Here is a 12418-nt window from a genome sequence, read left to right as displayed (position 1 = left end):
GAATAGACCACCCTTTGCTCTGAAATAGCTAACATTACATTTTTTATGTAATCTCTTGACAGGAAGTTGAGATGACCAATGATGAAACTGCACTCAACCTGCTGTATAATCAGGTGCTTTAAGTGTGATGCTTTTAAAACTCAATTTATCAGTTTTTCTTTGGATATTATCAATGGCTCTATCCAAGAAATCAACCCACCTACTGAATACTTAGTTGGTCTGTGCACAGTCCTTTCATTTGACTTATTTTATTTTAGGCAATGCAACCATATTGTCATGTTGAGATAAATATAATCATAAACATTTTGCCAGTCACCGCAAAACTGGTACAAAGACTGTGTCTGTCATTCCTGCAATGAAAATGCGAAATGAAATGCTTACAGTCTGTACTGCCATTCTCGGTTCTTAACCAAAAAATGCTACAGTGTCTTTCACAGAACTGAAATGAATGAAAATCTTCTCAAAATTATTGGACTGTTTGCGATAATTTTCCGTACTTTGTATTTGTTAGGTATTGATATCGGAAATTGCGTGCGTGATCTCAATTTTAAAATGAATAATGATTTTGGTTATATATACGAAGGATGTTTTCAAAGTTATCAAAATTGTATAAGCTTTTTGGGGAGTTCAATTTGTGAACTCAAACTCTACTCATGTATGGCAATGAATTCAGTTATCAAACAAATACAAATAACTTTATTAGGGCTCCCGTACGGGGATCCTCCGACCTAATTTACAATGTTAAACTACCGGTAATCAATACTAGTCTACAATAACTTACAATAAATAATAACCTACTGAGGTAAAAAAACCTCCATAAAATAAGAATTGATTAGTTAACTAATTAATCACTTCTGAGATGGCTTCTCAGACTACGTTTAAAAACACTCAAACTAGAGAGATAGCGCAACTCTCATGGCAACGAATTCCATGTGTCTGCGCCGCGATACTGGAACGACTTTTCGCTGTGCGGCAATGAGGAAGATTAAGATCGTTTGTGTTCCTGGTGTTGTATCTATGAACCTGGGACCTCTTCTGAAACATATTTTTCAAATAGCTACAGTAGGTGCCTGATTATTCATACGTTTGAAGTCTAAAAGCCTCGCGTACTGGAAGCACTTCAACTCTTTGAGAGTAGGTATGTGTTATATGTGTTCAAATTTCTTTTTCTCACAATAAAATGAGTAAAAACGAATAAGTTGATAACATTCAAAAGAATAGATTCATCAAACATGTGACAAATTCTGCTGATCATTGCTGGTTTGTGTGCTCATTAAAGGATAGATTCTTATCTACTATCACACCAAGGTCTTTTATTGAGTCAATAACAGGCAGTTCCTTTCCTAGAAATGTTAAAGGCAGGATAGATGTTTGCCCCAGCATTCTGTTGGAGCCAAATTAAACACACAGAACTTTGTTTTATTAGGGTTAATAAGGAGTCGGTTTTCGCAACACCAGTGAGCAACTCGATTCAAATCCTGTCGAAGGTCTTCACGTCCTCTATGAACATCCTTGTCAGAAAATGAGATGTATAGCTTTGAATCGACGCTACAAACACAGGTCACATTGAATGAGATAAATTTATATATTTGAAGTGCGGGTACATACAATTTTATTTACATGTGCAGCCATTAAGTCTTTTCACTGGAACACATGAGCCCAACAAATTGACCTGCTCCCAACTGAGTGACTTCATATCTGACTTGGTAAAACATTGCACCGGCATCGCAGAGGTCATTGGTTTGAATCCCGTTGAAGGCACCTGTATCTTCAACAACAACAACAACAACAACAACAACAACAAGCTTTATGACCAAAATAAAAAAGTTAAAGTTTACAATAATTTATAATATATTAATACAAAAAAAGGTAATGTGTACTCAGGATAACTAAAAAGCTAATCAAGCTGAGTAAAACTAAGTAATGTTTAAATAGAGGAGGTAGGTTGGCACTAAAGCATGAGTAAATCAATTACATGTAATTAATCGATAAAAAGAGACGAACAGGAAAAATAAATAAATAAAAACTGAATTAAATAAATAATAATAAGTATATAAATAGATAAATTCCAGTTGAAAACTCACGAGCAGTAAGACTGTAAGATGTTTAACTTGACTTTGTTTTTAAACGTTTTAAGGGGAGGTGTTTAATGCTTTCTTCAAGGTGATTCCAAACTTTTACCGCTGCAAAGCGAATGTTGAATTTACCATAGTTTGTTTTGAGGTGTAGCATAGTTGTACCATAGTTTGTTTTGAGGTGTAGTTTCTTCAGTTGTCTACAAGAGACAATTCCTTAAATTGTCCATAGAAGTGTGATGATTACTTCTCCCTTTCAACAGGTCACATTGCCGGAAGGCATGTGTACACTGACCACAAGGCCATCACCTGCTTTTCTTAATTGCTAGTGTCCCTGGTAGTACTTACAACTCATAACGTTGACAAATTAGTGTTTAAAATTGATGTCTCTGTTATGTAGGCTGTTGGCGACCTAAGAAGGCGGAAGTTGTTACCTGGAAAAAATGTACAGAAACTTAAAGATCTACAGGCAGGGAACAAAAAGAAAGAAGTAAGAAGCAATGTTGTTTGAATTAATTTTGAAGGAAGCTTGTTTGCCCGTATATGTGCTCAGAAGATTATTCAACGGAACTATACAGATGCACACATAACCAATTTCAGGATGCTTAGAAACCAGGAATTCATGCCACAATTTATGAAACGTCATCCAGAAAGAGGCAGTATTTTTCCATGGGCACTTAACGTTAAAACGAAACACACGCATTGTTAGTATTTTTATGTCAAGGGCACAAGCGTGGCAAATCTTGGACATCTGTACTTGGCATGGGTTTCAGCATTTGTTGTATCATTTCTTTTGCCGTGGAAAGCCATGCTACTCAAACGCTGCAGTCATTTTCATCAGCATCATCATTTTATGTTGCTTTCCATCTCAAGTGGGTACGGTGATGCATGGTATGTTTCCCTTCCATTGCAGAGCATTATGTCTTCAGGTACTAGCTATGACCATATTTTGCAAGGCCTATACCCCCTCTATTTTGCACATCTATCTCAATTTGGATGATCCGGTTAACCCAGTTGTCACTTCTTTTTACAGTACATGTCCTAACCATCTCAGGTGTCTACGCGTCTACGCCCGAGAACTAGGTCTAATCCAGCCTAGCCAGGCTTCTTGAAAAGAAGTAAAATAAATAATGTGCAAGAATGTGTTTTGTAGTGGATAACCTATTGCCTCAGATAGAAGACTAGGAAGTCTCTGTTTCAGGCCCTGGTGAGACCAAAACACCGAGGGTTTTGAAATACTTGAGAATAAAGTCCTGCCGTTAAAACCACATCGAAAAATATCCCCGACTTTTTAGCCTTCTCAAATAAGAACGAAAGTATATAGTTTCTTGTGTGGTGGACTGGCCTTTGCTTGGTTTGCAAAATGCTAGGAGTTGCTAATAAGGAGTTTTGGGCAACAGATGGCAACCGGAAGTGGACTTTTGGTTTTGCCCAATTTTTCAAGGGAATCCTCACTCCCGCTTTCCCTTCGGTTTTCAGTGAAATCTATTTTATCAGACGGTGACCTGCTGAGACCCAATTGCAACCAGTCACAGCGGAGCATTTCTGTGTAAAGGAAACGTGTAACAAGTTTACTGCACTACTACATTTACTGATAGGGAGGCGCGGTGGCCTCATGGTTAGTGTGCTCGACTTCGGAGTGAATGGTCCGGGTTCGGGTCCTGGCCGTGGACATTGTGTTGCGTCCTTGGGCAAGACGCTTTACTCCCTCGGTGCCTCTCTCCACCCAGGTGTATAAATGGGCACCAGCGAAATGCTGGGGGTAACCCTGCGATGGACTAGCATCTCATCCATGGGGGAGTAGGAATACTCCTTGTCGCTTCATGCTACAGAAACCGGGGATAAGGTCCGGCCTGATGGGCCACTTGGCTTGTAAGCTGACTTTTTTTTTTACATTTACTGATGAACGCTTTTAGTAGTCAGTTGAAACCGTAAGTGACCACATCAAAAGGCAAAGGAGAACTTTATTGTTACTGCTGTACCTTAACCATCTAACTTTTCTACGACTAGACTAGATGAAAGAATTCAAATTAGTTGGCTAATTGATTGATTTTGCCTTTGCAGTTCCTTGATATTGCCAGGACACTAGAAGGTTATAGAACTGTTGTGTTTCCTCACTGTGCATGCGATGCAAGAAAACAAGGGCATGTCATCGTCTCGATAAGTCTTGACAGTTTCCGCTTACAAGCCTGCTCAGATCAGGGTGAAAGACAGGTTATTATTCCTTACATCTTGTTGAATTTAGAAGTGGGCAAATCACTTTGTGGGCGAAGGGAGCGGATACCCGTTACAGATGGTGGGATTCGATCCATGTTGTGCAGTTTTGAAACATCGCTCGTGAATTGCGTTACGGTATCTTTAACGCTATATTTCGATGGAATCTTGTTAATAATATATCTTTCTTTCTTTCCTCCGTAAAATATGTGGGCGAATGAACTTATGAGTTGGCGAAACGACTTGAAGGTAGTGGATCTCCTTGTGGGCGAAACGGCCATAAACTGATAACTGCGCATTTTCCTTAAGGTCTGAAGTCGCACTGTTACGCAGTTATTAGCCTTTTTACCACCCCTTGCAAGTGACAAGTCCGTTCTTGTGGAATGTGCTTTAGCTTGATTGTGGGTGTTGTTTGTTCGTAGGATCAAGAGCACACGTTTGACTGGGAAGAGGTGACTCAATGGGAAGCTGATCAAGAAGCCATGGCATTCTGCTTTGAATACGCCAAAGAAGGCAAAAAGCCAAAATGGGTCAAAATTTACTCGCAATATGTACGTATTGGCATTCTTCTTTTTGCGTTAGTTGGTACAGGAATGGTATAAACTTTTTGCCCCTTATCATCTCTCTCAGCCACTGTTTGTCAAAATGGATAAAGGGGTTTAGTTTCCAAAGACCTGTGGCGCTGCGTCGGTGGGGGAGTGAAACGCAGAAATTGGTTTATAAACTGAGTTGATATGGTAAATTGACCACCGCAGAGAAATTTGAAAGCTGACGTTTTGAGCTTTGTCAGAGCAAAGGGCTAAGGCTTGAAACGTCAGCTTTCAAATTTCTCAACGGTGTTCAACCAGATCAACCCAGTTGACAAAACCCATCGCTGTTTTTGGTCAAGGGTATGTTGATCGGTGATATTAATTGCGTTCGACTTCAGGGAAACGCATGCTAGTCGTGTCGCTCTTTCTGGATGCTGTGCGATTTCAGGGTTTTGGGCGCCATCTTGGACGGGTGAGCCTCGAGCCCATGTAGCAGTCATCTACAACTTTCCAGTATACACAATATAAGCGTTTGTTCAGTTTCGTTCTGCATTGATCACTGTCTGAAAGCACCCCACAAGCTCACTCCCCCTGAATATTTCTGGGCCATCAATTCAATAAAAAGTATTGTACTAGAGATAAAACATATCTTACTAATCATTGATTATTACTGGTGTGTAGTAGGCGATCGCTTGTCGTACATTTTTGAAAGCTAAAAAAGGGACTTTCACCGAATGTTTTTAGCATTTTTGTTAGCCACTACGAACGTGTATTTATTCTTAGGATGGGAGTCAAAGCTCGCTAAATCCTCTATGATGGGATCATTCGAGTAACTGAGTGTGTATTCTGTTGCAGTTTTTGTACATGAACGCCTGTGTGGATAGAGTTATCAATGAGACTGAATGGAATGAAAAGGTAAATATTAAGATGGCAACTTCAAGATTACACTGCGAACGCGAGTTTGCGAATTTGAGATAGTCACGTCTGCAAAACGCTGGCTCCTTGTTTATTGCCATGAATAGGTTTCTCAAGTACTGGGAGGGATTGGTCAGCGGAATTTAATGCCTGCGGAGGTGACAAGGCACCTTTCAAAAACTCATTAATAATTCATGAGGCTAACAGCCTATCAAAACATCTATGGAGGCAGTGTGGCCCAGTGGTTAGGGCGCTTCCCTTGAGATCCGGAGATCTCGTTCCCAAACATCTCTATTGTCTGTGGTCAATATGGCCGCCGCGCGAATAAGGCCCATGTAATGACCTTTGTTAATTACCCAGAATTCGCGGAGAACGTGTCCCAATGTCGTTCGCATAAACAAACCTGACTGTCCCTTACAGAAGATCGAAAGTGACGCGTTGTAATCACGTGAAATTCACACAACTATTCAATTTGTCTGCCCTTCGCTACACGCTAGGCTTTACTTGCATGTTCCCGTTCAAAAGACTATGAAGAGTATCAGTACACTTTACTCTGGAGACCATTTTCTATCGAATGGGTCATAATATTCGCACTGAGTTATTTACCGATAACGAAATTCTCTCTTCTCGAATGTTGATACTCGTTTTGCCTTTTTACCAAACAAAATTACAATTTGACCTAGTATTTTGTGCCGCAATTAAACGTTGATGCCCTCACAGTAAGAGTCGAGGTTCTCTGAAAGGCTGACTTGTTTTAGGAGGGTATTTCACCTCTACAACCAAGCAAAGAAGAGGAAAATGGATCAATGGAAGAAACAACGGACAGTGCAGAGTCTCAGGAAAAGGTACTTATTCCACCTCGCTCGGCGAGTAAACTGTGTATTGGCTTTTCAGGGAAAAAAAATGGTGAAGCCGTTTGCATACCAGCATGTGGCAGGACTCTGTTATTCGCATAATTATGTAGAGTATAATGAATGCTTCGCGTCATAATGCGACATGTCACTTGCCATTCTGCAACGTATGCCGCCCTCACCGTAATTCAATTAACTTGAGTTGATACCTTCGATTGAAATTCAACGTGGAAAATTTAAGTTTATCATCATGTCAATTAAGAGGTTAACTATCATTAGTATAAATACACAGGTGATTATACAAAATCGCGCGCTCTCATTGGCTCGCTATCTCGGATTATCAGCCGATAATCACCGCGACGGACAAAATGGCTGACAGTAGTCGTTTTGCCACTGTAAGTGAAGATGATTTCGCGTTGAAGAATGTTTTTTTTTTTCTCTTTTTTGAAATAATCACCTGTGTATTTATACTAAAACAATTATTCGCCTCAGGCTCAGTGATTATAGGTGAATATAGCCCTCGACTTCGTCTCGGTGAAAATTCACCGATAATCACTTCGCCTTCGGCGAATAATTGTTAAATAGAGTTATTTCAGTAGAGTTATGACTTAGAGTTAGAGTTAACGACTGCCAAAATCCTGAATTCAAGATTTTGGCAGTCCAAAATCTTGAATTCAGGGTTTTGGCAGTCCAAAATCTGAATTCAGGATTTTGGAAATTTAACCCTAACTCTACGACATAACTCTATGAAAATAACTCTTAAGAATAGCTGTCCCCGTCAATTAAGAAGAGTTGTTTCTTTTCGTGTCAATAAAAGCTTGATCCATTTTCGCATAAGACGTGTCACAAGAAATTTACAAGTGGTTGCAAAACACAATACTTCAAGGTAATGAAATTATGTAAACCGTTCATTCCTGGCAACGAAAAAAGTTACTGCAATCAATAAATTTCAAAAGAAAATACCCTAATTACAGCCCAAAAAATCATAGCATTTCTTTTGGCCGAGAATTTGCCACCCGTTATTTTGTTCGTAATTCGCAAAACGGTTGCGGTATCTCCCCTGGCGTGCGTTTCTCGGTTGCTTAATTACCTCCATGTCTTGGAAATAATGTGGTATAGTACCTCCAATTTGACAAAGTTTAAATAAGACATATGCACTCTGCATGTCGGCCAACGGCGAGAATTATTCGTACTGTTGAGTGTTTATCGACCGTATTCATAAATGGCCACCAAGAAATTACTGTTTTGTCTTTGTGCTAATAGCCCACTTTCGATATATTAAAATTCAGTCCTAAACAAAAGACATCATCTCGAGGCTCTGGGGAATAAACTCATACAAATCCTTATATTTATTCCCCAGAGCCTCGAGATGATGCCTTTTGTTTAGGACTGAATTTTAATATATCGAAAGTGGTCTATTATCCTCACTAGCCTCGTTCGCACGAACAAATTCAAAAGAATTTTGACTCCAAAGTGAGGCTAGTGAGGATGATTAGCATAAAGACAAAAGAATAATTTCTTTCTTCTTTCCATTTTTGAATACGGTCTATTTTGTCTTCTTTTTTTTTTTTTTTCAGACCGTCATGTCCACCGCCAACCAGACAAAGACCTCTTCCAGAGTTAATCAGAAATTCGCATTACCTAAAACAGCCCCCAAAAAATTTCCAGCTACTATCGAAGATGAGGACTTGTGAATGTGAAGCGAAACACCCCTTAAATTGCCCGGCACTGTATGGTTTGACCTTAAAGAGTCATTAATGTGCGCCAACTCGTTTCTAGGATCTGTCTTCTTGTGTCCCGGAGCGAAAAAGATCCTGGAAACGACCTTTGTCTTTGCTATCTCCTACCCAGAGTCCTCGGGCTTTTTGGTCAGCGGGTAAGCGCCCTGAGAGACTCTGGGACTTTGTACAATTTTTTTTATTGGTCGCTTGCATAACAGTGGCAGTCTGACAGGAAGTCCGTAAGTAATATGAAGAAGTCCCACAACCAACCTCCTCTTTTTGGAAGGAGATTCAAAATCTAAAACTAGTTTCAGTCCTGTTTGTTTTTTCGACCGTCGTTCTTTTCCCCTAACTTAAAGCACCTCAGTAATATACAAATCACAAAAATAATGAAACGACGAGGTTTAAATTGTGTCTAACAGTTTCTAATAATAAACAGCAGCCGTTTTAGTACGGGAATTTTGCCACGCTGCTAGAACTGATTACTGTTGCTGTTACAAAAGTACCGTGGGAAAACATCACATCAGTCTCTTTGGGGACAAATCCATGGAAGAAGGTCTTGTCGAAGCCGTTCAGAAGTACGGAAACATAAAAATGTAGCAGAAAAGGACATTGAAGTCGTTTCAACAAAAAATTGTCGATCGTGTTACTTGCCCGATGGTATTCTGCACGATGGAATGCACGCTGAAACTAAAAATATACTCACCGAAAGCGTTAGAAGTTTTATCCTTCACTCGCTCTTACAGCAAGCCAATCAACAGTTCTCCTTGAAAAGAAAGCAGTTTCTTTTATGGTGTGTAAGACTAAAGTTTTTGTTTCTCGAACACTTTCAACCAGCTATATTGAGTTAATAATTTATTTCCTGTTTACTGTTTTCTGTTTCCGTTTTCAACTCAAGCATGCGCAATAAGACCCAATCTCAGAGTCTCTCCGGGCGCTCACCCGCTGACCAAAAAGCCCTAGGACTTTGGGTACGAGATTGTTGTCTGTGATACTCATAGTTACCGGTGTGCGCTCCTCGTTGGGTTGTAACGCGCTGTGTTATGGTAATATATAGCTCTTTTCTTTCCCTGTTATTCGTGGCTTAAGTTTTGTTTGGCGGTTAGTTTCTCAAACCACTTTGCCCTAAACCCCGCGTAGATCTCTTCACCCCTCACTTTACTTGACGTACGACATCACAAAACCAAATCTTAAGGGGAATCATTGTTTACATTTTTTGCCTCATTAACGCAAGGCTATCGTTTTTAGTCAGAATAAAGTACTGAATATTGAAAATGCATTGCATAATGAGCTATCTCTGACAATTTGAACGCGATATACCAGATAATCTTTGAACAATGTCGAGGATGCTTTGAAAATTCGAAATTTTAGATTAGCTCCTTTGCCACCGAAGAATTTATCAGAGGTTTTGATGGCTAAAAACTGGCTCGTCGTTAAAGCTAAAAGTCTTAAAACTGGAGATTTGGCTAAGTTTAACAAATTCTTCCATCCTTTGTAGTCAATTTGTAAATGGCATGATACCTTCTGTGAGCAAATTCGAATGTTAATGAAACAAAATGCAAACATCGTCAGAAACGATTCCCTTGTTCATTTTGTAGATGCAGCAACTCCCATGCTAAGCAAGTCTCGGCATTTTTACAGACCAATCTATTTTTGGACTACCTTTGCCAACAAGAAAGGCAGTTTCAGTTCGGTGATGCTGTGACGTCAAGTTAGTTCCCTGTGATTGGTCATCGGGCTCCTGCGGGAGTCTCATTCGCGGGAAATTCAATCTAAAAATAAATCGGTCTGTGAAAACGCTGTGACAGGAATATATGGGAGTTGCTCGCTCCTACCACGGCGACGGACACACTCATTTAACCGTGATTATAAACATGGGCATGGTAATAAAAAATATAATATAATATATCTTATCAAAGAATATTTCATTCTAGAGCGCAATTCAATTTACGCCCTTGTTCTAATAGACTGCGCGCTATTGTTAACCAATTCAGCAGGCCTTAATACTGTATGGTTTCCTAAATTGAGAAGTTTGATTTTTTTCCACTTGATTCCTAGGTCCAGAGATTAATTAATATCTTACTACCTTCGTTTTCTTGGGACTCACTGCTAAGTTAGGGCACCTAACAACAGAAGGGCTCGTTCAATAGGCCCACCACCAACCGACAGGCTTTTCAACCGCATGTGAACACGAAATATATAGGGTGGTTTTGGAGAGCTTTCGTGTTGCCATGGTAACCTTCACGTCACAATAGTGGGCTCATTTTGTAAAGCAATAATTGGTGTTTGTAGGGAAACTAGCTCCAGCCAGTATTCAGTAGAAAGATGTGTTGCTACCCTTTTCAATACCTTAGGTTTTTTCTCATTTTGGTCCTTCTACGATGGTAGAATAATTCTTATTTTGTTTACCAAAATTATGGCATTCTACAAGTCGTAACACTTTTTATTCCGCACTCCTTTATTCTGCGGTTACATCGAGTCATGTAATATGTGACTTGATGCAGCTATAATTTTGTTTGTCTCTTGAGGGATTTACCACAAACTGCTGTCTTGAAAATTAACCGTAAGTGTAAAGGCTCACTTGTTTGGGTTATGGAGAGAGTATTTTGACGGCGGCTAGCGTGCAAACCCTATACAAGTGAACCTCCTCTCAGGCTATAAAGGACGTTTTGTAAATGACTTGGTTGGATTTTTCAGATAAGAATTGATTCAGTGTTGAATATTGTGTAACTAAGGATGTTTGTTGAGGGTATACAATATTGGTCTCTATTTCTGGTCTTCTACTACACTTAAAAATGCACAAGAAGTTACAAGATGAGACTTGTATATTACAGATATCACAATATAGTTATGTAGAATTTAATTAAAGAATATGGTGGGGAAAGAATTGCCTCTTTGCATCATTTAGGTTATTGTTTGAAGCTTTTCCTGTTTTCTTTGTGTCGTCATTACTGAATAGCGATACTCACCGTTCCGTCACCTACTGTCATTAATGTACCAGCCAGAGATTTAGTGGCTGTTGAAACAAGGGTCCTTTTGTTCTGTGGTTGGCAAAATTTAAATATCAAAAGAATTGTTTATAAACAGTGAATATCGCTATTTTGCAGGTTTTCAATTTGAAAGAAAACCCCGCTTTTCAATGTGCACTTGCTCCAAGTGTTTTTTCTTTCGGGCTTTGCCGGGACGGAGGGAAAAAACTACAACATGCGTCACTGACATCTCACATTCCGATGCTCTTGTCTGACCTTGTAGCTCAGTAGGGGCACCGTGCTTTAACCTCGGAAGGTTCAATTCCTTGTCAGTTTATCTCTGTCCTTGTGTGTCCCATTTCCATTACTTGCACGAGCAAACGCTCAGGCTCCAGTTGTTGAAAAGGTGGATAACGCTCTCCACCGGATAAATCACCATTTTATAGCGCGATTGGTTTCGCTATGAGTTACCCACTGGATAGTGATTTATCCTGCGGATACTGTGCGCTATTCAGGGGGGCCAGATGGATTGACAAAAATTACGCTACAACAGATATCGCTTCAAACAGGAAAGCCCGATTCCTTCCAAGGAAATTTGCATGAAACCAGGAAAAAGTTTTTATAGCATCGCGGAATTCCCGTGTGTAGTTGGTGAAATTGATTGCAGCCTCGTGCGAATAATTTGTCCAAAAAGGGAGAATGCATGGGTGTTAGGGCACAAAAAAAAACATTTCTATTTGGTAAACATAAAAGCTGTCTGTGACAAACATACGCTCGATGGCCTGGATCCACTAACCATTCTCCGCATGCGGATTTTCGAAAACAGTGCACTTGCACAAAAATTTGGCAACTTAAGTGTAATTGGCCTATTTTTGGGTGATAGTGGATGTGCGTGTCGATTGTATCTCGGTCACGCGCCCCTATAGAGCCCTTGAAGTTCCACAGAGACACGCTACGATGTCGCGAACAGACGCGCTAGAGGAGTCGTTAAACGACGTTTTTCATGTCGAGTATTCAAACGGCGGTTTCCTTGCTTGTACTCAGGGCTGCGAACATCTTTAAGGAACACACTAATCTGAATGATGGAAGTTGCATGCCTGCACAACTTTGCGAACCGGCGACCGGTTGTCTCAGTTGGTTAAG

At 40.0% G+C, this 12418-nt stretch overlaps 1 protein-coding gene across 1 annotated transcript in view; it reads left to right on the top strand.

The window, feature by feature from the left end:
* The window catches only part of LOC137992789 (sorting nexin-27-like), a 26778-nt gene extending 15585 nt beyond the window's left edge, over positions 1-11193 (top strand). The window contains exons 9-15 of the mRNA XM_068838307.1: positions 63-113; positions 2476-2565; positions 4140-4289; positions 4712-4840; positions 5675-5734; positions 6493-6579; positions 8163-11193. Coding sequence (XP_068694408.1) covers positions 63-113; positions 2476-2565; positions 4140-4289; positions 4712-4840; positions 5675-5734; positions 6493-6579; positions 8163-8279 — 684 coding nt within the window. The 3' untranslated portion in view covers positions 8280-11193. The remainder of the gene's footprint in view (positions 1-62; positions 114-2475; positions 2566-4139; positions 4290-4711; positions 4841-5674; positions 5735-6492; positions 6580-8162) is intronic.
* Positions 11194-12418: the final 1225 nt, after the last annotated feature.

This window comes from Montipora foliosa, chromosome 2 (assembly GCF_036669935.1).
Source record: "Montipora foliosa isolate CH-2021 chromosome 2, ASM3666993v2, whole genome shotgun sequence".
Classification (NCBI taxonomy): domain Eukaryota; kingdom Metazoa; phylum Cnidaria; class Anthozoa; order Scleractinia; family Acroporidae; genus Montipora; species Montipora foliosa.
This window is presented reverse-complemented; position numbering and strand designations above follow the sequence as displayed.